At 35.5% G+C, this 25,023-nt stretch overlaps 1 protein-coding gene and 1 long non-coding RNA gene across 2 annotated transcripts; one reads left to right on the plus strand and one right to left on the minus strand.

Annotated features, from left to right (window-relative positions):
• Positions 1-848: 848 nt before the first annotated feature.
• Positions 849-23,607, minus strand: LOC147916611 (uncharacterized). The gene is made up of 2 exons (XR_015552685.1): positions 23,249-23,607; positions 849-1,096 (listed from the first exon to the last, which is right to left on the minus strand). It is a non-coding gene; the product is annotated as an uncharacterized LOC147916611 (long non-coding RNA).
• LOC101404213 (olfactory receptor 52A1) lies at positions 15,287-16,228 on the plus strand. The gene has a single exon (XM_004434107.2). The coding sequence runs from the start codon at positions 15,287-15,289 to the stop codon at positions 16,226-16,228; it is 942 nt and encodes a 313-aa protein (XP_004434164.1).
• Positions 23,608-25,023: the final 1,416 nt, after the last annotated feature.

The raw sequence follows: 25,023 nt of genomic DNA on the forward strand, positions 1-25,023 counted from the left end.
CATATAAAGAAAAACACTCTCTTATGCTGAGATTGCAAATTGTTTCCATTATTCTGTTTTTGGTGTATCCAATTAAACCTAGAGCTTCCTTTCTGGCAACTCTTAGACTTACATAGAAACAAATTTGTGCAAAACAAACTTGATTCCAGGTAACTTCCAAGGACCATGTCACACCTCAATATTCTCAACTAGTAACCCAACCCATAGCTCTAATTCTGGCTATGTCTCATTTTTCAATATTTGCTTGTGAATCTATATTTTGACAAATTTGCAATCATTTATCTATTTTTGTCTACTTTCTCTGAAATACAGATAGTATAAAAGTAACGTAAGATTGGTAATACCAATATCAGCAACACAAAAAGTATATGCTGCAAACCAAAGTCTATAAACATTGAGTAATTTGATTAGGATTGAACACACAAAAAAGACTGATAAAAAAGAATTAAGCATATTCACAAATAGCCTTTTTTAGGAAACAAAATTGCGATCTATACTTAAATAGAAAACATCTTTCCAGAGCCACATATTCTATATATTCTAATGATTTTACTCAGTTTGAGTTTTACTCAAATTTGGAAGGTTAAGTTCTAGAATTGAACACACAGACAAATAAATTCCACTGCATTTAGAAATCGCCTACAGCAAAGATCTAGAGTACAGAACCAATGTCTTCTTGACACTTGCAACAACAATACATAGGATAATGTCTGAGACTTCTTAGGACCACAGTAAAAATGGCATTGAGTAGCAAACAGTTAAAATATTTCCCTGCTGTTTTTCACTGGTATTCAAAAACAACAAATCCGGAGAGTTTAAGAAATAATGCAACATCATCTTACAGAAAATCTGCATAGTAGAGAGTTTATTCCAATTATATCAAGGCAAAAAAGAAGACTACTTGAATGAATCAATATGTAATCGTGAAATAAGGTATGAGACAAACATTAACCTAGGAGTGAGTATGAAACACTGACTCCTAAACCAAAGACTTCAGATCTTTCTTCACTCTTCACTGTGCCTCTGCCCGCACACCTCCATCCTCTTTCAGGAAGCTGCATCAATCGAGATCAGGTTTAAATTTTCTTCAGTCAACCTTGAAGACAAATAAGGTGATTTTTAAAAAGAATCAAGTAGACCGGGAGAGACTTCTGAATCTCTAATTTTGGACTGATGCAAAGTCAGAGAAAAAAATAGCCCAAGAAAAATCTCACTACAAAACAGAAGGAGACCATATCATTCAAGATGTAGAGGTATGGGAATGGCCCAGAGGAGCAAGTGGTTAAATGCGCGCGCTCTGCTGCCGCGGCCCGGGGTTCGCCAGTTCGGGTCCCGGGCGCGCACCGACTCACTGTTTGTCAAGCCATGCTGTGGCGGCGTCCTGTATAAAGTAGAGGAAGATGGGCACGGATATTAGCTCAGGGCCAGTTTTCCTCAGAAAAAAGAGGAAGATTGGCATCAGATGTTAGCTCAGGGCTGGTCCTCCTCACACACACACACAAAAAAGATGTAGAGGTAGAAGATAATCTGGGGAAAAATAAAACCTTGTTGAATAGCAGAAATAAATTTGAGTCATAATGTCCTTGGTTTTTAATAAAATTTATGTAAACATGAACTATGTGAAGTAAGAAATGAAAGTCACAGTGACAGAAGGAATAAAGCAACATGATAACGGATAGTCAGACATAAAGACATAAGTGGCTGAATGGGAAAAAAAAGATCCAAATATATGTTTTCTACACTAGATTCGTTTTAGACTTAAGGACACACATAGACTGAAAGTGAAGGGACAGAAAAAGATATTCCATGCCAATGGTAAACAAATGACGGCAGGAGTGGCCATACTTATATTAGATAAAACAGACTTTTCGTTGAATCTGTCACAAAAACCAAAGCAAGACATTATATAATTTTAAAAGTGTGAATTCACCAGGAAAATATAATAATTATAGAAATATACATATCGCTCCCATATCTGACCACCCATATATATGGAGTAAATATTAATACAAATAAAGTGATAAATAAACAGAAACACAAAAATAGTAGGAGTTCAATACTCCACTTGCAATAATGGATAGAACATCCAGACAGATTAATGAGAAACTGAGTACTTGAATACTATAGACCAAATGGACATTACAGACATACACAGAACATTCCACCCAACAGCATCAGATTATGTATTTTTTTCAAGCACACAGGAAACATTTTCCAGGATAGAGCACATGTATGGTCACAGAACACGTCTTAAAAATTTAAGAAGATTGAAATAATACCAAATATCTTTTTCTGATTACAATATAATGAAAATAGAAATCAATAGCAGAAGAAAATCTAGAATAATCACAAATATGTGGAAATGAAACAACACATTCTTGAACCACAACCCTGATGGGTCATGCTTCAAAAAAGGAATCAAAAGGGTAATTGGAAAATTTCTTGAGACTAACGAAATGAAAACACAACATACTAAACCTATGAGATGCACCAAAATCTGTACTAAGACAGAAGTTTATAGCAATGAATATCGATATTCAAAAAGAAAAAAGATCTCAAAAAATAATCTTTCACTAACGTAGAAAAAGAAGGACAAACTAAGCCCAAATTAGCAGAAGATGAATTAAGAGTAGAGCAGAAATAAACAAAATAGAAAATAGAAAAACAATAGAAAAAATCAACAAATGTAAGATTTGTTTTTTGAAAAGAAAACAAAGTTGACAAACCTTTAGCTAAACTAAAAAAAGAAAGAGTTAAATTTAAATAAACAAAATCACAAATGAAAGAGGAGACATTAAAACTGATACCACAGAAACACAAAGAATCATAAGAGACTATGATGAACAACCATATGCCAACAAATTGGATAACCTACAAGAAATGAATAAATTCCTAGATACATACAACCTACCAAGTCTGAATTAAGAAGTAATAGAAAATCAGAACAAGTCTATAAATTATAAGGAGACTGACTTAGCAATCAAACCCACTCAACAAAGAAAAATGTAGGACCAGATGGATTCAATGGGAATTATACCAAGAATTTAAAGAAATGACATCAATTCTTCCCAAACTCTTGCAAAAATTTGAGGAGGGAACTCTTCCAAACTCATTTATGAGACCAGCATTGCCCTGAAACTATGCACTATAAGAAACAAAAATTACTGGTCAATATCCATGATGAACATAAATACAAAAATCCTCAACAAAATACAAGCAAACTGAACTCAAGAGCACATTATAGGGATCATAGACCATGACCAAGTGTGATTCATCCCTGGGCAGCAAGAATGCTTCAACATACACAAATCAATAAATGTGATACACTATATTAATAGAACAAAGGTGAATAAATCAAATGATCATTTCAATAAAAGTAGAAGAAGCATTTGACAAAGTTCAACAACATTTCATAAAACCTCTCAGCAAATTAGGTGTAGAGGGGATGTACTTCAATATAATAAAGCCATAGATAAGAAGCCCACAGCTAACTTTGTGCTCAATGGTGAGAAATTGAGCAGTTTTGTGCCACTAAGATCAGGAACAAGACAAGGATGCCTATTCTTGTCACTTATATGCAACATAATACTGGTAGTCCTAGGCAGAGCAATTTCACAAGAAATATAAATAAAAGGCATCCCAAAAGAAAAGAAATGAGTAAAATTATCTCTGACATGATGACATGATCTTATATATAGAAAATCCTGAAGATTCCACAAAACAAATTGTTAGGACTAATAAACAGTTTCTGCAAAGTTTCAAGATACAAAATCAACCTGAAAAAATCAGTTGTGTTTCTCTATGCTAGAAACAAACAATCTGAAAAGGAAATTAAAAAAAATAATAATCCCACTTCCAATAGCATCAAAAAGAATAAAACTCTTAGGAATAAATATAACCAAGGGGTAAAACAGTTGTACACTAAAACTACAAAACATTTCAGAAAGAAATTAAATCACACATAAATTAAAAAAAAAAAAAACCTCATGTTCACGGTTGGGAAGAATTAATATTCTTTTTTTTTTTTCGCTTGGAAAGATTCTCCCCGAGCTAAGATCTTTTGACAATCTTCCCCTCTTTTGTTTTTTTTTTCCTCCCCAAAGCCCCAGTACACAGTTGTATTTTCTAGTTTTACGTCCTTCTAGTTCTTCTATGTGACCTGTCTCCACAGCATGCTTACTAACAGACGAGTGGTGTAGTTCTGTGCCTGGGAACTTAACCCAGGCCGCCGAAGCAGAGTGTGTCAAACTTTAACTAGTAGGCCATCAGGGCTGGTTCAAGAATTAGTATTCTTAAAATGTCCATACTATCCTAAACAATCTATAAATTTAATGCCATTCCTATCAAAACCCAAGTGAACTTGTTCAAAATTGAATAAACGATCCTAAGATTCTTAGAAAACCACAACTGACCCTGAATACTAAAACAGTCTTGACAACGAAGAACAAGCTGGAGGCACCATACTTCTTGACTTCAAAATATATTACAAAGCTACACTAATCATAACTGTATGGCACTGGCATAGAGGCAGACATATAGACCAATGGAACATAATAGAGAGCTCAGAAATAAATCCATGCACATAAAGTCAAATGGTCTTTAACAATGGTGCTAGGGCTACCCAATTGGGAAAAGAGAGTGTCTTAATGTATGGCGTTAGCAAAACTGAATAGCCTCAGGCAAAAGAATTAAATTGAACACTTACCTTACACCACACACAAAATTCCACTCAAAGTGGATTAAAGACTTAAATGTAAAACCTGAAACTATAAAACTCCTCTAGGAGAAATCATAGAGGATAATCTTCATAACAATGGTCTTGGCAACGATTTCTTAGATATGATACCAAAAGCACAAGCAATAAACTAGAAATAGACTAGTGAGACTGCATCAAACTAAAAAGTTTTCACATAACAAAGGAAGAAAACAACAGAGTAAAAAGACAATCTACAGAATGGGAGTAAATATTTGCAAATCATGTATTTGAGAAAGGGTTAATACAAAAAATATATAAGGGACTACTACAACTTAATAGCAAAAAAGAAAAAACAAAAAACAAAAACCTGGATAAAACTGGACAAAGAACTTGAATAGACATTTCTCTACAGAAGACATACAAATGACCAACAGGTATGAATAGGTCGCTAATGAATGATAATATACGCTAAACATCACTAATCATCAGGGAAATGAAAATCAAAACCACGATGAAGTATCTTGCATCTATTAGGATGACCATTATAAAATCAAACAAACAAAATAAGCAAACAACAAAATTCAAAAAAGCCAAAAAAAAAAAAGTAACAAGTGTTGGCAAAAAAATGGAGAAATTGGAACTCTTGTGCGCTGTTCATGGAAATGTTTTCTGGTGCAGCCACTATGGAAAGCAGAGTGGAGTTTCCTCGAAAAATTAAAAATAGAAATATCATATTATTAAGTAATAACACTTCTGGGTATTTATCCAAAAGAGTTAAAAACAAGATCTCAAAGAGATATTGCATTCCCACATTCATTGTAGCATTATTCACAACAGCTAATAGGTGGAAAAAACCTGAATAATCATGAATGGATGAATGAATAAAGAAAATGTGGTATATGCATACAATGGAATATGAATCAGCCTTTTAAAAAAAGGAAATTCTGTCATGCTACAATATAGATGAATCTTTAGGACATTATGGTAAGTGAAATCAGCCATTCAGAGAAGCACGATTCCACTTACGTGAGGTGTATAAAGTTGTCAAATTCATAAAAACAGAAAGTAGAATGGCACTTACTAGGAGACGGAGGAGAGAGAGAAAGGGAGTTGTTTTTCCTATGTGTATCTAGTTTCAGTCATGCAAGGCAAAAAAGTTGTAGAGATCTGCTGTACAACAATGTGCATATAGTTAACAATACTGTACGCTACGCTTGAAATTTTGTGAGACAGTTTGATTTCATGTTGTGTATTGATTTCTTTTTTTAGAGCACATTTAAAAAAGAGTCAGAAGAATTTCCCTTGAAGAAGTTATGACTGTGTCAAAAGTTCAGAAATAACAGAAGTAAAACCAATGAATCACCAAAATAGTAATTAGTAAAAGTTTGTTGGACACACACCAAAAGACGGTTTGTAAACCACAAGCACTGAAACCAAAACATGGAATGAGCCTCAGGGGTATATTGTGATAAAGTAGCTTATATGGTGAGAAGGCAGTGGCTGTTTATTCTTTGCAGCTATTGCATATAATATTGGAATATTCTTATACGATGGGGAATTGGTCAGTGGTTACCTTATAGCAATCTTGGGAAACAGTTCACTTATGATTTTACTTATGATTTCCAGAGCCATAAGCAAGAAATTACAGGTCAAGTTGGTCTTGCACCATAAGCTAAATAAAGCTTTATTTGTATGACTAAACTGGTTTTGTCTGCTCAGAAGACTTTCAAGGTTGATCTCTGTTTTTGATTTTAACAACTTTAAAGGAATATGGAGGGAGGAGGTTGCTGCTGGGGTACGTGTAATGCTATATTCCTCAATGAGGTCGTTACATATTTATGTCTACCTTGTGAATAAGATTTAAGCTGTACAACATGTGAATTTGTATGTATGTTAGACTTCAATAAAGTTTTTAAAATATTAGGTAAATAGTTGCTCAGAAGCAAACAAAAAAAGAAAAAGATAAAAAAAACAAATACCGAGGAGCTGTTGCAGATTAATGGATTCTGAAGAGACATAAGTATTAAATGCAGTGTGTGATCCTGGATTGACTTCTGGGCAATAAAAAATGTAGCCATAGAATTCGTTCTTTGAACTCTTGTCTAACTTTGAATATGAACTGTAGATTAGGTTATAGTGTGATTTCCATGCTGAATATCCTCATCTTGCTTATAATAAGATAGTTATGCAATAGAATATCCTTTCCTTGGTAAATACATAAAGAAATATTTAGGAATAAGGTCTTCACGTGTTCTTGTCTTCAACTTACTCATAAACAGTTCAGAAAAATCATTATCTATCTATGTATCTACTGAATGATAAAGCAAAATCGGAAAAATCCATTGTTTATTATTCACGAACAATTTGTGAATCTGGGTCAATGTTATAAAGGGTTTCTTGTAGTATTCTTGCAAAATTCTGTACATTTAAAATTATATGCATATAAAATATTTTCTTTTAAAGCACTATTTTTGCAAATATTCTCAATTCAGAAAAAGGTTTAATTATTCACTCACTTGACAAATCCAAATATATAGCTATTTACTGCCGATTGGACAATACTGTACACCAGCTCAATCACCAAGTCCTAGTGATTGTCTCCAATAATTCTCAAATATGATCCCTCTACTCTATTAGTTATTACTTATTCCCATTTTCAATCTTTCATGAGAACTTATGAGAAATAAAATAGATTTTCCATCTTGCATTTATTTCTTATTTACGTTCTACTTCAGAAAGTTACTAAAGTTAGCATTCTAAATGTAAAACATAGTCTCTCACTTCCATATATTATATATTGTTTGTTTTCAGAGTGCTTTAAATTACTTTCATTTTCTACAGAAGAGAAGCTGCTTGATGCATCTGTATAGTCTTCCTTCTATTCTGTATGCATACACATGTACTTTTTTGCATGTCTAACTGCTGTTAAGTTTTAGAATCTAGTTAGGTGTATCCTTTAATTAAGGATCTTTGGCCATTTCCGTTATGTTTCCTATACCTCTCCTAAAAGTTTTCAGCGTAGGTATCACATTACACCTCATTTTTTCTTTTTCTAACTGCTTCTACCACATAGATCATATGTCTAATTTACCTGTATGTTCATTGCCTACATAATACATGACATATTTTAATGATAAATACATATAGAATGAAGAAATGAGAAGATATAGCTATATGACAATTTTGACCCAAATTTGTATAATAAGCATTTAATCTCACAATATGATGATTTACATATTTGGTAAATTAGGAGGACATATGGAAGAAGTGTTCAAGCCCAAATAACTGAATCACATAACATTTTAATATTCCAGAGTAAACTTCACAATGTCAGATAGTATTATCTTGATAGCCTAATTTCAAGTTCAAAAATATCAATAATTAAAGTCATAAATCTATTTGACAAGCTCTATGCAATGTACTATACTAAGTGATTTATATAAATTAAGATCATTTCACCCACAGAACAAATATATGAAGGCACTATCAGTATTTTTTACATGGTGCAGGCAAGAAATGGAAACATAGAGAAGTCAAGGATCATGCCCCAAATCACGGAGTTAGTCAGTGACAGTATCTGGACACAAAACTAGATAATCCAATTCAAAAACTCATTCTTTAGTCAACTATATTATGAATGGTTCCATAACTTAAATATTCAAATCCAATTTCAAAATTGCAATGTCAAGATTATCAGACAACTATATAAACTATTTTCTTCTTTGAGATTCATAAGTACATAGTTTCCTCACCTCTGATTCCTCTAATTCTAGTCATGCAATGATGATACCTAAATGTTTCTTCAAGAGGATCTTTATAAAATGGGTGTCCACTTCACAATCGTCTAGCTACTAAGAGATCGTCTTCTACTTAACCATCATCAGAAATATCATCTAAGATCCTGTGAGTCAAAATTTGCTTCTTAAGCTTATGATAAAGAAATATTAAAAACCACAACTAAATTCTATTTATTGTGTTTTATGACATATTATTCATTCTAAGTTTAGTTCCTAGATGTGATGGGCTGAATCCACTCTTAGGATCTCACCAAGAATCTGCCCTATCTCATCATTGTTGTTCTACACAAGTTTAGGCTAGTTTATGCTGCAGTAAAAAATAGCCCTCAAGTCTCAGTGGATTAAAACACAAAATTTCTCTGTATTTCATGCCACTTTTATAACGTAGGTGGAGGGTGGTATTATGCTCCACACAAATGTCACAGAGAGAAGTTGACAGAGCTTCTTACCATTTCAATATGAAGCTCTTAGATTAGACACTGCAAGTGAAGAAAAAGAATATGGAGAATAAATACCAGAATTTTAATGCTCCCACCTATAAGTGACACATCAATTCTGTTCACATTCACTGGTGCAGAGGAAGTTAAAAAGCCATAAATTTGTAGATGTAAAGAAGAGAACGGAAGAGAAGGAAACCAACAAATACTGATAAACACCACCAATGTGTAAGAAAGGTTTAGGGACAGTTAGTTGTCTTGTCACCAGAGTACAGCCTGACAAGATAGAACTCTGAATGTGATGTGACATTTCAAGCTGTTGTTCCTGTTATCTCTCTTTTATCTCCAATTTGGTCATTACTATTCTTCCTATGAAGCTGGAAACATGACAATTAAATGGTCCCAGTCTCTTATTTATTGATTAATCTACGCATGAGTGCAAGTACTCCATCAGTTTCTAACAGGAAAAGAGGAAATATTATGTCAAAAATTCATTGAACTTGACTGCAACATGAGATGCTATTAGTAGCACAGAGAGAACATGATGCCAAAATTATGTTTTAATACAAATCTGAAAAACCTAGAGAAAAAAATCTACAGTACTTATAGGACCAGAAATATTAGAAAAAATGTAATAGGCTTGATATTAACCAATGGAGACTAGTGAAGACTGAAGTAAAATGAAAAGACTTTTCCCTATCTGAAGAAGGCAGGAAGTATGCAGTTCCAGCCAATTTTTATCATTTAGGAATAAAAGTCCAATGTTACTGTTTTTTCAAGAGAAATCTTCTATCCAAAATTTTAGGATATACTGAACCATAGTGTTATGGTTCTTTGGGTAAAAATCTTGCCTTTTTAATTTCTATTTCTCTTGGATATAGGAGTAGGATTGCAAGGTTATATGTGTAAGGTTAACTTTTAAACCAAATATCAAACTGCTTTCTAAAGTGGCCATACAATTTTACATTCAGATCAGCAGTACATGAGAGTTCTACATGTTCTTCATTATCACCAATAATCGGCAATCTCAGTCTTTAAATTTCATGTATTGTAATTGGTGAGTAGTTATATCTCATTGTGATTTTAATTTGCATCTCTAATGACCTAAAGATGGTGAGACTCTTTTCATGTGTTTATGCCCCATTTGTATCTTTTTGTGTACGTGAAGATAATTCCAGTCTTTTACACATAGTTCTGGAAATATTCCCAAATATACTAGATATTTTGGGCTTCATATGTATTTTAGCTAGTTTTTCTCTCTCAAGGTTTTTCAGTTGGAAGATAAGCAAAACTTACCATTATGCTCTCGTCCATGCTGCTGATATCATCTCATGATAGGCAAAAGATATGAAGACTTGCTAAACAAAAATTTTAGAAATAAATTAAAGTTGTCAGTTTTGCTGTTATAAATGTTTTTATATATTGTGCGTACAAATAATTGACTACATATGTTTTGCAAATATTTTCTCCCAGTCTGTGACTTAATTTTATTTTTTTAATGTCTAAATATCACAGACCAGCAAAGACTTATTTATTTATTTATTTATTTTTTAATTTATTTTTTTGTGAAGAAGATCAGCCCTGAGCTAACATCCATGCTAATCCTCCTCTTGTTGCTGAGGAAGACTGGTTCTGAGCTAACATCTATTGCCAATCCTCCTCCTTTTTTTTTTTCCCCAAAGCCCCAGTAGATAGTTGTATGTTTAGTTGCAAATACTTCTAGTTGCTGTATGTGGGACGCTGCCTCAGCATGCCCGGAGAAGTGGTGCGTCGGTGTACGCCCGGGATCCAAACCTGAGCTGCCAGTATCGGAGCTCGCGCACTTAACTGCTAAGCCATGGGGCAGGGTCTGTGACTTTATTTTAATCTTCTTAATATCATTTTTGAAGAACGAATGTTTTTTATTTTAATGAATTCTAATTTATCAATTTATTTTTCTTGGTTTATGCTTTTAGGTCCTTTCTAAGAAATCTTTGCCTGATAGAAGATCACAGAAAAATATTGTGTTTTCTTCTCGCAATTTTATAATTTTAGATGTTACGTTTAGATTTATAATCCATTTCCAGTTAATATTTGCTTAGGAAAAAGGTTATTTTTTCTTAAATGTATATCCAGTCGTTTCAGTATTATTTGTGGAAACGACTATTCTTTCACCATTGAATTACTTTGACATTGTTTTTGAGATTCGATTGATTTTATACGCGGGCGTTAATTTCTTCACTCTATATTCCCTATGATTTGTCAGTGAATGTGACAATCACTGATATGTGAGTCTCTTAACGACTGTAGCTGTGTTATAATAAGAGAAGTAGTGAAAATAGATCTAATGTTTTTAGTCAGCTCAAGGCCTAGATTGCCAGGTTGATGTGTGCTTCATAATGAATACATATCTATATTTTTGGTAAACAAATTGGAATTGATGAGCCTTTACTCTGAAGATCATTCAGTACTCTAATGGTGAAAGAAAGAAGGAAAGAAAAAAAGAAAGAAGGAAAGAGAGAAAGAAAGAAGAAGAGAAAGAAAGAAGAAAAGAAAGAAAGGAAAGAAAGAGAGAGAGAAATAGAGAGAGAGAAAAAGAAGGAAGGAAGGAAGGAAGGAAAGAAAGAAAGAGAAAGAAAAAGAAAGAAAGAAAGAAAAGAAAGAAAGAAAAAGTGGAAAGAAGGAAAGAAAGAAAGAAAATACATAGGTATTGATCTAGGTATAACGGTATTTCCAAATGTTACAATAAAATGGAAAAAACGTTGTTTACTCATCCTGGAGCTAAATGAAGTGATCAGGGACAGTTCAGTAGACAGAATTACAAGCAAATCTATATTGTTTGAGGGTGAAAAGGACTCAGGATAAACTTGTGGAGCATCAAAACTTAAATACAATCCGTAGAGGAGAAGAAGAGAAGGGAATCAAAATGGTAAACTAGTCTAAATTGTTTGTTGGTGACTCAAGAATAAACTGAAGGATTAGCTCAGGTGCCAATCTGACGTTGAATTCCTTTCAACGTGAATCAGTACCATTGTTTCACTCTTCTTCACAGAGGAGATTCTGGAAAGAGCATTTAGGGTCTCTTGTTTATTCATTCTTATTTCTTATTCTCCTGAACTCCATTGTGAATGCCCTCCTCCATCTCATTGAAAGAATTCTTTCTGAAATTGCCAATGTCTCAACATTACCTGAAGTACCGCTTAAGGTTAGCTAGAAATCAGGTGAAACATGTCAAGGTAAAAGGTACCACGTGCATAAGTCTCTCTTAGAATTTATCATTTTTTCTCATGATAAAAGATATTCTAAATCATCTCCCCAAATTTCTCAAAAAATTTGTTGGCATACATATATCATACCATTTTTTGTCTTTCCATCAAAGGCACATGAAAAAGTTTCTTCAAAGATATGAGGCATACAACAACTGCTTTCTGAAGGAAGAGAGAAAGGAAAGAGGAGAGAGAATATTATAAAAGGAGAGATGGAGAATAATGAGTCAAATTTGCAACAACTTGCTCGGAGCTCAATATGGTAGGATTTAGAAATGCCCATCCTAATTGGTCATTCTGAGAATATTACTGACTTTACAAAAATAACTTCAATGAAATAAAAAACTGAAGAATGAGACTACAGGAAAATGAGAGGTGAATGTGTGAAAAAAGAGCAATTATGAATACATATTTTTCTTTCTAGAAGTGCGTCAGTGAAAGGAAAGAACATACAGATATTTATTTAAATAGAATTCATTGGCAGAGGAATATGTCTACATTTCAGTGGTCTTTAGATTTCTCTCAAATGGGGACAGCAGAAAAGGAACTCAGCTTATAAAAAGGAAACTTGTGTTTATTAATTTCTCTGCATTTTGCCTGTACGGAAAGAGGAAAGAGGAGAGAAAGGAGATATCTGTAAGTTGTAGAAAGGATTTCAGAGATATTAGGTGTGGATGAATCTAAGAGGGGTTAATTAAAATCTGCTGGGTCCCTGGTGTTTTTGGCTACTGGTTAGGAAATCCTTCATTCCATGATTATAATTCCTCCTTCTCCACACATTCACCAGGGAACATTACAATCAGTGACTAGCAGCATTCTTCGCCAATTTAAGCTCAATAAATTTATCTGTGCCCCAGAATAATATAGACCTTGCTGTGACTTTTGTTGGAGGATGAGCGCACAGACATGATTTCAGACAGACTTACCAAAGAGGGGGAGTGTCTGTGTTGCAGATACAAACAATGCAAGGCTATCCCAGAGATGTGCATATATTGTCAGAAGTCACAGCACCAAATGGATTAGGGTTCATGTATCTACTGGGTGCTGTAATAGAGAGAGCAGATAGAAGAAGAGCACTGCAGAACACAAAATACAAAGGAATGAGCCTGGAATCTCAGGAGGACAAAAGAGTTGATGAGTGATAAGCGATGAGCTTTAGTGATATGAAGAAATGACAGCCGTCTTCAGGTATCTGGTAAGAGCAGAAGAGGCTCCTGACAGCAACTGGGGAGTAAGTCTCACTTTTCTCAAGTTTACCCCCATAATTTTTTATTATCAGCTTTTCCAAGAATAATCGTTCCATTCAACCAGCCCTGTACTCACTGATGTACTTCCTTCTGAAATCCTACAATCTATACCTGTGGGATAATGCTCACATGTCATCTCCTGACTCTTGAATAAGTCAGATACTGTGATTGTTGTTAAAGGATTCCTATTCTAACTCTGATTATCTTTGAAGAAGAAAAAACTTTACCCGTATTAGAAAGAGTCACTGATCTATGGGTTGGGGAGTCACAGAATTAAGCAACGGAGATCAAACTTGTGGAAATCAAAGAACTTGGTTGACTGATTGGTTTATCCTAAATATGTCGGCTGTTACAGCCTTCCTGTCATGAAATGACCCCTGCTGACTTGATTCTTTCACTTGAGGTTTAGCAGCATAAACTGCAGCTGCGTCCTGCGTTACTAGCATATTTGGTGGCACTCGGTATATGTTTAGATAATCAAGAGCTTCCTGACATAAAGCAACTTTCTTGGAGAGTCTATGATAGAATGAAATAACTTAACCCTATTTTTCACAGAATCACACACATTTCTAATGGCTTGAGAATTTTTTGCTTTAATATTTTAATTATTAGAAAGTAATTATTTTGACCCAACATGAAGTTTCAGATAAGGCATAAGAGCCCAAGTCTTCAGAAAATTCAGTCCTCAATGAATTGAGAGGTGCTTAAATTTTCTTCGGTTGCCCTATAGCCCTCTCCTAAATCATTACTGGTATCCCAAGGTCTGCCTTGTCTTTCGTTTCTAGTTCTATATTTGATACCATTTAAGGAACCTGTCCTTCCACTCTTTATTGTCTATTAATTTCTTGTGCCTAAGGTTACAAAATGATTCAAGCATTCCAGATGATCTATAGTTCATTAAAGATTAATGAGTCTAAATGGGCCAAATCTCATGCTATTGGTGGCTCTGAACAGCTTAAACCCAAGAAAATAGCCTCTATTCTGTGGCAAAGTTACCCATTTACCTATTTTCCTATATTCAGTAGTCATCAGGAATGGGTCCTATAACATGTATTACATAATATCAGCTATTTTATTCACAAAACTCATTTTAACAATTTCAGCTGTTAGAAATATAGGCAGAACAGAGTACAGTTTTACTAGAAAAGTAAAAAGTAGCAAGGAAGTCTGACCCAGATTATCAAAAGAACATAGATTTGAATGATCTTTTTTGAACCTCTCCCTTCACATTCTTTTGAAAGGGCACCCAGTCTAGCATAGATATATAGATAGATGCATATATTATGTTACATGGATCATATAGGTATATAAATATCCTCTTGGATGTCAACAGTTTCTATCTCTATTCTCTTTCACAAGGAGCCTTTTACACTAATATATTGGTAAGATGCTAAGAATGTGACAGTCCAAACTGACAGTTCTTGAATTAGAAACAAATGAGAATAATAGCATAAGAGGAGTAGCTGGAATGGGGGATTTGGAGACATTCATCAAACTCTAATTGATACAATTTCCAAGCAAAATAAACAGGTCTAATCATTTTTCCCACAGGTCCAGAACAGGGATAACAGACAGGTCAGCAGTTAATTCCCTTACCCAGGTAATTTTGCTGATTCTAATGCAGTTGACCTGCCATAACATCTTATTGTGCTACAGTGATTGTGGATGCTCTTCTGAAAACAGTGATGTGTCTCTATGGATCTCTTTTCCTTTCAATAATTTGAATGATATGCATGATATGATCTTAGATTTCTACCAAACTCAGACAGACTCAGTATGATGACTTTGGATAAAACAGGAAGTAGAAGAGGAACAGTAGCACTGACTAACTTATTTCCTTTGCATCAGAAGGCCTAAAGACACTATGTCCGTGTCCAACATCACCGTGTTCATGCCTTCTGTGTTGACACTAATAGGGATCCCAGGCCTAGAGTCTGTGCAGTGCTGGATTGGGATCCCATTCTGTATCATGTATCTCATTGCTGTGATTGGTAATTCCTTGCTTCTGATCATCATCATTTCAGAACGCAGTCTCCATGAGCCCATGTACGTTTTCCTAGGCATGCTAGCAGTCATGGATATTGCTCTTGTTACCAGCATTATGCCCAAGATGCTTGGAATCTTCTGGTTCCATAATCCAGATATTTATTTTCATTCCTGCTTGCTTCAAATGTGGCTCATCCACACATTTCAGGGCATGGAGTCAGGCATCCTGCTGGCTATGTCATTGGACCGTTATGTGGCCATCTGTTATCCACTAAGACATGCTGCCATCTTCACCCACCAGCTAATCACCCAACTAGGAGCTGTGGTAACACTCAGGGCTGCCATTCTTGTAGCCCCATGCTTAGTACTTATAAAGTGCCGATTTCAGTTTTATCACACAACAGTCATCTCCCACTCCTACTGTGAGCACATGGCCATTGTGAAATTGGCTGCAGGAAATGTCCAGGTCAACAAAATCTATGGTTTGTTTGTAGCCTTCACGGTTGCGGGGTTTGACCTCATTTTCATCACCTTGTCTTACGTACAGATATTTGTCACAGTTTTTCGTTTGCCCCAGAAGGAAGCCAGGTTGAAAGCCTTCAATACTTGCATTGCTCACATCTGTGTCTTCCTCCAGTTCTACCTCCTTGCCTTCTTCTCCTTCTTCACACACAGGTTTGGTTCTCATATCCCCCCTTTTATCCATATCCTCTTTTCCAGCTTCTACTTGTTGGTCCCTCCATTTCTCAATCCACTCGTCTATGGTGCAAAGACCAAGCAGATCCGTGTTCATGTGGTAAAAATATTCCACCTTGATTAGAGATAGATTTTATGCCTTCTGCTTTATGCAATAGCAATAGTCTCTCGAAACTAAGTAAAAGTACAAAATTCCTCCTTATTTGAGATGCTTGAGCTGTCTATTTAATTGTTTTGTGAAATATGCCAGCCTGTTAGGTGGTTTTCAGATCATTATATACCATGACAACTGTCAGTCAGTGGGGTTGTGGATTATACTTGGGTAATGAGAGTGAGAAAGGTAGTAAGAGCAAAATAGTAAACATCTGTTGTTTAGCTTACTCTTATTTGTCATTCCCTGGTTTAGCTTCCTCCTCTAGTAATCCCCTTCCAGAAGAATTCACAATAAATGCACCTTTCATTAAATTTATTTATTTTTATTTATTAAGACTATACTTTCAGGGATCATTGCTATAGTTCGTTATTTTTTTTTTTTAAGGGAGTCTTTTTTTTTTTTTTTAAGGAAGATTGGCCCTGAGCTAACATCCGTTGCCAATCTTCCTCCTTTTTTCCTTTTTTCTCCCCGAAGCCCCATTAGATAGTTGTTTCCCATCGTTGTACATCTTTCTGGTTGCTCTAGGTGGGATGCCACCTCAGCATGGCTTGATGAATAGGTCCATGCCCAGGATCCAACCGGTGAACCCTGGGCTGCCAAAGTGGAGTGCGTGAACTTAAGCCCTACTCTACCAGGCAGGCCCCTCACTAAATTTAAATGCACTGAAGGCTTATTGTTCTACCGTGTCCAAGCACTCCATGAAACCATGTTCTTGACTGTGCTTCATGATGTTCCCAGTCATCTTAAAAAAAAAAAAAAATCAGAGGAAGTGTATCTTCACCATGTTTTCTCCAAAAAAAAAAAAAAAACCTATAAATCTCTTTAACGATATAATGGAACAATAGTCTAACAATCTCGGTACATTTCCTAGCTCATTCAAGGAGTTATAGGCACAACAATCATGAGAACTCAAGTGTTCCATTTTACACATCAATATTTTTTCTCCTAGTTCCACCATGTGCTTCTTCATTAATTCTTACAGTGTTATCACAAACCTAAAAAATTATAAATATTATGCCAGAGAATAGTGGCACAGTGGTAAATTTGACATATCACTTAAGTTTCATGAGTTTTTAGCCTTAAATTTCTGAAAGAGTCAGGAAAATATGATAGAAGTACAGAACACGTAGATTGTGGGGTTAGCCAAGAGAATGAAACATTGAATCCAACTGAAAGCAGCAGTCAGGTGACATATATTTTTTGCTTTCTATTTTAATTATGAAGTCTGATTCTTGAGGAAAGATGAACGAATGGCCAAGCAAGTAGGACCCACCATGCTGGGTAGACAATGGAGGAGATTTAAACTAGAGAATGTGGTTTAAGGAAACAGTACATTTTTTTTTTTTTCAATATAAGGTACAATATGGAAAGACAAGGAAAGTACGAATAGCAAAAACAGCCACGGATGCTGTGCAAAGTTGTTGAATTTTATTCTGAAAGCTAGATTGTGTCATTGGAGAGTTTTTCTCTATCGGAAAGTCATGTGCTCTTTTTGTGCATGTGTGTGTGTATATGTATGCGTATCGACTTGGGCATGAGGCAGCATATCTTCTCAGTGGGTATAAAGCATGATGCTTTTAAATAATTCAAGGCTATTATATCAATGAAGAGATGTTGGGTTTTCTCTAAGATTAATGACTTGAGAACTTAAGGATAGTATATTTTTCTTGAAAATATCAGTCCACAAATCATTTTTGCAAAGATTATGAAAAATATGCATATGTGTGCAGATGTCCACGCTTTGACCATTGAGATTTCTCATACATATATGAGAAATATTTGACTGAATATCACATAGATGGTGGATACTCTGGATGGTTTTATGGACTGGGTCTTATCACATATCTATGACTGTACAGGACGACTATTGGGTAAAATGAGAGGCTACCTTGGAGCATCTTTTGAGACTGTTTTATTTATCAATATTTATTGGATGTGATTAGATTGGATTACCAATAGGGGTTGTTGTTCTTAGATAACATAATTTATTTAGGAATAAAACTAAAATAGCATCAGAGATAATTTCTTACTGTTCTAGCCAGGGTTCAGGGTTCTTACTGTTCAGCAGGGTTCACGAGTTTTATGTATAGGGCCCAACAACAGCTTACACTTTGTGGGCAAAGAGGCAATTCAAGAATATTATGTAGGTATTTATATAAAAATAGAGAAACCATATTTCAACAATAATTTTGATGAAATTCAACATATAATAATAATATTCATAATCATAATCATACTTGTGTAGTTTTTCTATGATACAGGTTGACAAATTAGAAGAACGGAATTCATTTTTTTCTGGGAGACAACATTCTGCTTAAGGGAGGCTGAAAGTCAGATTTTCCCTACCATCAAATTGATTGCAAAAGTTCATCTGTAAAAACTATTCTTAGCTAGTGGGCTATAAAAAACAGGCAGCAGGCCAGTTTAGGATGGTCCACTATAATTCTCAGCTTATTTGGAGAAGTTTGAAATATGTCTAACAATTACTAGTTCTGGCAGTCATCCTGAAAGTATGTGGGAATATCAAGCTGACACAGAGACAGAATATGAAACTATAAAATATTTGCCCCATCTTCAATTTTCAAAATTCCATAAAATATCTGGTCTAGAGCCCAAATTGTTCAATTATTGTGGTCTTCAAATTAACAGGACCAGTTCCAAACTGAGACCTACAGGTGAAAAAAAAGGGTCAAGATAAGTACAAGAGGATAACCAGGACATTCTGTCCTCCCACACACTCAGACCAGGACAACTATAGGATAAATTCTTGAACATAAGATTTCTTAAATAAGACAAATATATTTTGTAAATGGTAATTGTAATGATTTTCAGAAATTTCAAAATTAAACTTCAAAGAGATTGCACCAATTTTAACAGTGACTAATAGCACTTGTTTGCTAAATTCTCAAAAACACTGGTCAATATTGATATTTTTGCCTTTGACAGTCTGATCAGCGAAATATGATTCTCCTAACACTTATTTAACAGAGTGAAATAATTTTGCCATTTTTTTCTCCATTTGTATATCCTTTCTCTGAAGTACTTTATGGTTTCCTTTGATCATTTTGCTATTTTTTGTCCATCATTTTGTCCTTGAGTTTAAAATCTGATGAATAAATATTGAAGTAATATTTTCAAGGGCTTTTTTCCTCAGGACTTCACAAGAGATCTTGAATCAGCCATGGGTGGTTCCTAGTAGTAATGATTTTAGACAAAGGAAGAGGTTTTAATGATGGTGAGTTTTGACTCATCAGGGGCAAGAGTTGACTTCTCACTCTTAGTGTTGGCATCCAGGTGAGGGAGCCATAAAGCACTGACTCTTCTGGTTTTTTGCAGCCCCTTATCTAAAGATTCAATTTGAGAAGAATAACTTGCAACAATTGGCAAACTTCCACACTTGTTCTTCTTGGTAGAAAACTGCCCATAGGCTGCAGGCCTTTTGAGTTGACCCTCTGGGAGTAGTCTCTACTCTGACGTGGGAATGCTGTCCTGACATCTGTATTAGTCTCACTTGATGGGTAAATCAGCCTCGTTTGAGATTTAGTTAGCAGGACCATATTGCTTTCATACTAAGCTGTTTCCTTACATTTAAACGTATTAGAAATACAGATGATATTATGTCTTCCATCTACTACTTCTATTTATAATTTCTAAAACTGTTCAGAACATGTATTAGTCAGAATTCTCTAGAGAAAGAACAGAAACAATAGGATGTATATCTATATCTATATCTACATATCTTCTTGTTTCTGTTACTCTGAAGAATCCTGAATAATATGATGGTTTTTAAAAAAAGACTTTAATTCCATGAGTAAAAATTGAAACTAAAAGTTATGATGGGGTTCTTATAAGTACCTGTGCCGTGTATTTTATGTTTTCATAGCTTTCAGGTGATAACTCTCAAAACAATAGAGTATCAGAGCAGAGAATAGTGATACTGTTTCCTGTGGGCAACGTCTTGGGCTAACACACACTGAGACAATTTTCCAATTTATATGTAGTGGACATAATATATAACATGAATAATCTCAAGGAATATATCAATGAAGTTAATATAATTAATTAATAAGTGATAATAGCAAGGTTGTAACACCTGAGTCCATATAAAAATTGCTTTGTAAATCTACATACTGGAAAAAATAACTGAAAAGTAAAAGAATCATAATTTCCTACAGAGTGTAAAACCATGAGACATTTAAGATACATTGATGGGTACAATAAAATGAAAGACTTGCAAGAGTTCTATACTGAAAATTATAAAACATTGCTGAGAGAAGGTAGACAGGAGTTAAAGAAATAGATAACTATGGGATGTCCATGGAATGGAAATTTCAACATTGTTAAGATGTCAATTCTTCTTTAATTAATATAAAGATTCAAACCAGTCCTGAAAAAATCTTACCAATATTTTTTGTCAAAAATTGAGAAACTAATTTTATATATTATATGGAAATTAAGAGAAGCTAGATCCAAAGCAATCTTAAAATAAAAAATAAATTTTGAGTATTACAATTTCTGAAATTATTATTTACTGTAAAACTATAATAATCAAGACAGTGTGGTATCTGCATAAGAATAAAGACATAGATGAATGAAATAAAATAGAAAACCTACAAGCAAACCCACATGTGTATAGTCAGTTGATTCTCTACAAAGGTGCCAAGGCAATTCAATGGAAAAGGGAAAGCCTTTTCAACTAATGGAACTACAACAATTGGCAAAAACAGTTGGTGTAAAGCACCTTGACTTCTATTACATGCCATACAAAATAGTGACAAACCTAAATGTAGAACTAAATATAAAGCTTCTAGGAAGAAAAAAAAATGGGATGTCTACATGATTTGAGGATAGGCAAAGATTTCCTTATTAGGACACAGAAAGGTAGAGATGCCATTTTATTAGCAATTTTGAATTCAACAAAACTATAATTTTGAGAAAATAAATAAGGAATACACAGACTGTGAGATCATACTATATATATCTGACAAGAGATGTGAATCTAAATTACATAAATAACTCTTGAGTGACATCAGCATCATAACAGAATGAGCTTCCCCCATTGAACTCTCCCCCTTCAAGACACAACCAAAAGGACTTTCATATTCCAACAGAAGCTATTCACACAACATAGGGGACTCTGAGGCACCCACGCAGCCATACACTCGAGGACTGAGGTGCTGGAATCCTCAGAGTAAGTGGAAGGAGGTAAGAGGAGCTCCCTTCCTTCCCCAAGGACTGTGACCGAGACACTGAGACCACGTGGCTCTCAGAGGAGGGGAGGGGTGGCTCACCACATGAAAAAAGGCTGCACTCTCCAAGACCCCTCATAGCCTGAGGGGATCCTGCTAAGGAGGAAGCAGAACTGTTACAAGAGTAGTTTCAACAAGCTAGCCCCTCAGAAGAGCAGAGAGGGACAGCGAGGCAAGAAACCTCTGAGATCGGGGAGGCAAAATAAGTGCCCCTCCCCCACCCAGCCTGCCCAATAGGCATTCCAGCACAGTAGTGATTCAGCTCAGCCCCGTCACCAGAGACAGCAGCCTCCAGGCACCCGGGCCCCACCAGTGGGGGCAGTGTGACCATGCCCCACCCCCACAGGCAGCGCCCCCAGGTTCCCGGGGCCCAACCAGCAGTGAGGCAAGCCTGCACCCCCACACCAGAGGCAGCGGCAGCTCAGTCCTTGCCATGCCACACCCCCAGCTGCTCCAGCTAGACCAAGCCACGGCCCCAGCTTCCCTGGTTCCACAATGCCACGGCCCCAGCTCATTCAGCAGGACCAAGCCCTTCCCCCAGCTCCTTCGGCTTGACCACCCCCTCTCCTCCTGGCTCCAGCTGCTTTGGCTTTGCCTGTCCTCAGGCTCCAGCTGACTTGGCCCAGCAACTTCAGTGCACCGCACTCCAGTTCCAGCTTCATTGGCCCAGCGGCACTCCAGCTCTTCCTTCTTTGGCCCAGTGCACTCTAGTTCCAGCTTTTTCAGCCCAGCAGTGCTCCAGCTCCTCCTTCTTCAGCTCAGTGCACTCCAGTTCAAGCTTCTTTGGCCCAGCGGCACTTCAGCTGCAGCTGCTTCAACCCACCCGCACCCGAGCCCCAGCTGTTTCGGCCTAGCTGCGCTCCAGCTCCAGCTGTTCCCACATTTCCCCCCCAGCAGCCTCCACTCAGCCATGCCGCAGATCAGCCAGGGGCCTAAGAGAATGACCACGGATTGAGGCAGGCCAGAATACACAGCCCTTGACCCACACCCAGTGGCAGCAAGAGGAAACTGCGACCGTATATTTTCATCATGAGGAAAAGTAAGCCAACACCGACAGGCACCATGCAAAAATACATTAAATCTCCAGACCAAAAGGAAAATGACAAGCACCCAGAAGCCAACCCAGAAAGCACAGAAATGTATAACCTTAACAAAAAAGAATTCAAAATAGCCATCATAAAAAAGCTTAATAAAATACAAGGAAACACAGACAGACAATTCAATGAAATCTGGAGTTTCTTCACAAAAGACATTGAAACTATAAAAAAAAACCCAATCAGAAATCTTAGAGATGAAAAAAACAATAGAGGAGATAAAGACAAATCTGGAATCCTTAAGCATCAGAGCTGACAAAAGCAGTGTGGAGTTTCCTCAAAAATTAAAAGATAGAGATGCTACATTATTCTGCCATAGCACTTCTGGATATTTATCCAAAATAATTGAAAACGGGATCTCAAAGAGATATTGATTCTCATGTTCATTGCGGCTCTAGTCACAACAGTCAATAGGTGGAAACAACCTAAATGACCATGAACTGATGAATGATAAATAAAATGTGGTACACGCATACAATGGAAAATTATTCAGCTTTAGAAAATAAGGAAATTCTGTCACACGCTACAATACAGATGAATCTTTAGGACATTATGGCAAGCAAAATCAGCCAAGAAGAGAAGCATGATTCTACTTATATGAGGTATCTAGTCAAATTCATAGAAACAGAAAGCAGAATGGTACTTACTAGGAGATGGAAGCAGAGAGAAAAATGGGGTTCTTTTCCTAAGTGTATAGAGATTCAGCCATGCAAGATGAAAAGGTTGTTGAGATCTGCTGTATAACAATTCGCATATATAGTTAACAATTCTGTATGGTACATTTAAAATTTTGTTAAGGAAGTCAATTTTATCTTATGTGTTTTTTTGGTAACATTAAAAAAAAAAGAAGTGAAGATGATAGTCATCTCCCTTAAAAAAGTTATGTCTGTGTCAAAAGTTCAGAAATAGCAGAAGTAAAACCAAGGAATCATCAAAATATTAAACAGTATATTTTTATTGGGCACACACCAAAAGACAGTTTGTAAACCAGGAACACTCAAACCAAAACACAGACTGAGCCTCAGGGGTATATTGTGATAAAGCAGCTTATATAGTGAGAAAGCACTGACTGTTTATTCTTCACAATGATGGGTCATAGTGTTAGAATTTTCTTAAATGGTAGGGCATTGGTCAGCGGTTACCTCATATAAACCTTGGGAAACAGTGTAAGTTTTGCTTATGATTTCCAGAGGCATAAGGAGGAAATGACTCAGGTCAAGTTGGTCTTGCAAAATAGGTTAAATAAAGCTTTGTTTGTATGACTAAACTGGTTTTTCTACTCAGGGAACTTTCAAGGTTCCTCTCTTTGTGTTTTTGCTTTTAACAACTGTAAGAGAATGGGGGAGGAAGAGATTCCTTCTATGGTGTAAGTAATGCTATACTCATCAGTGAGGTGGTTACATATTTATGTCTACCTTGTGAGAATTATTTAAGTTCTACAACACGTGATTTTGTATGTATGTTAGACTTTAATAAAAATATTTTAAAATATTAAGTAAATAATTGCTCAGAAACAAAACAAAACAAAAAAGAAACAGAGAAGAAAAAGAAATTCTGTTGCAGATTAAAGGATTCTGAAGAGACATGAATATTAAATGCACTGCGTGAGACTGGATTGGATTCTGGGCAAGAAAAACTGTAACTTTAGAATTCCTTCTTTGGAGTATCGTCTAACTTTGCATATGAACTGTAGATTAGGTTATAGTATTATTTCAAAGCTAAGTGTCCTGATCATGATTATAATACAATAGTTATGCAATAAAATAACCTTTTCCTTGGTAAATACACATAGAAATATTTAGGAGTAAAGAGGTACCATGTCTTCAACCTACTCATAAACAGTTCAGAAAAAAATTCTCCATCTCTCTATCTATCAAATGATAAATCAACACAGGCAAAGTCCAGTTTAAACAATTAGTGAATCTGAGTCAATACTATAACAGAGTATCTTGAACTATGCTTGGAAAACTCTGTACATTTAAAATTATATCCACATAAAAAGGTTTTTTAAAAGCACTCTTCTTGAAAATATCCTCAATTCAGAAGGGGAAACAATTATTCACTCACTTGACCAGTGCAAATATAGAGTGATTGTGCCATACTAAGTGATTTATATAGATTAAGATCATTTAATTCACAGAACAAATGTATGAAGCCACTATCAGTATTCTCTACATGGTGCAAATATGGAAATGGAAGCATAGAGAAGTCAAGAATCATGCCCCAAATCACAGAATTAGTGACAGAACTTAGATTGAAAACAAGGCAATCCAATTCAATAACTCATTCTTTAATCAACCGTATTCTTAGTGGTCCCATTTCAAACATTCAAATCCAATTTCAAAATTGGAATCTGAAGACTCCAGTTTTCTTTGAGATTCATAAGGGCACAGTTTTCTCACCTCTGTTTTCTCTAATTCTA

This window comes from Ceratotherium simum, chromosome 7 (genome assembly GCF_057802395.1).
Source record: "Ceratotherium simum simum isolate JZ-2026a chromosome 7, ASM5780239v1, whole genome shotgun sequence".
Lineage (NCBI taxonomy): Eukaryota > Metazoa > Chordata > Mammalia > Perissodactyla > Rhinocerotidae > Ceratotherium > Ceratotherium simum.

Excerpts from the sequence above, each read along its gene's own strand:
- LOC101404213 (XM_004434107.2), top strand. The coding sequence starts at position 15,287 with ATGTCCGTGTCCAACATCACCGTGTTCATGCCTTCTGTGTTGACACTA.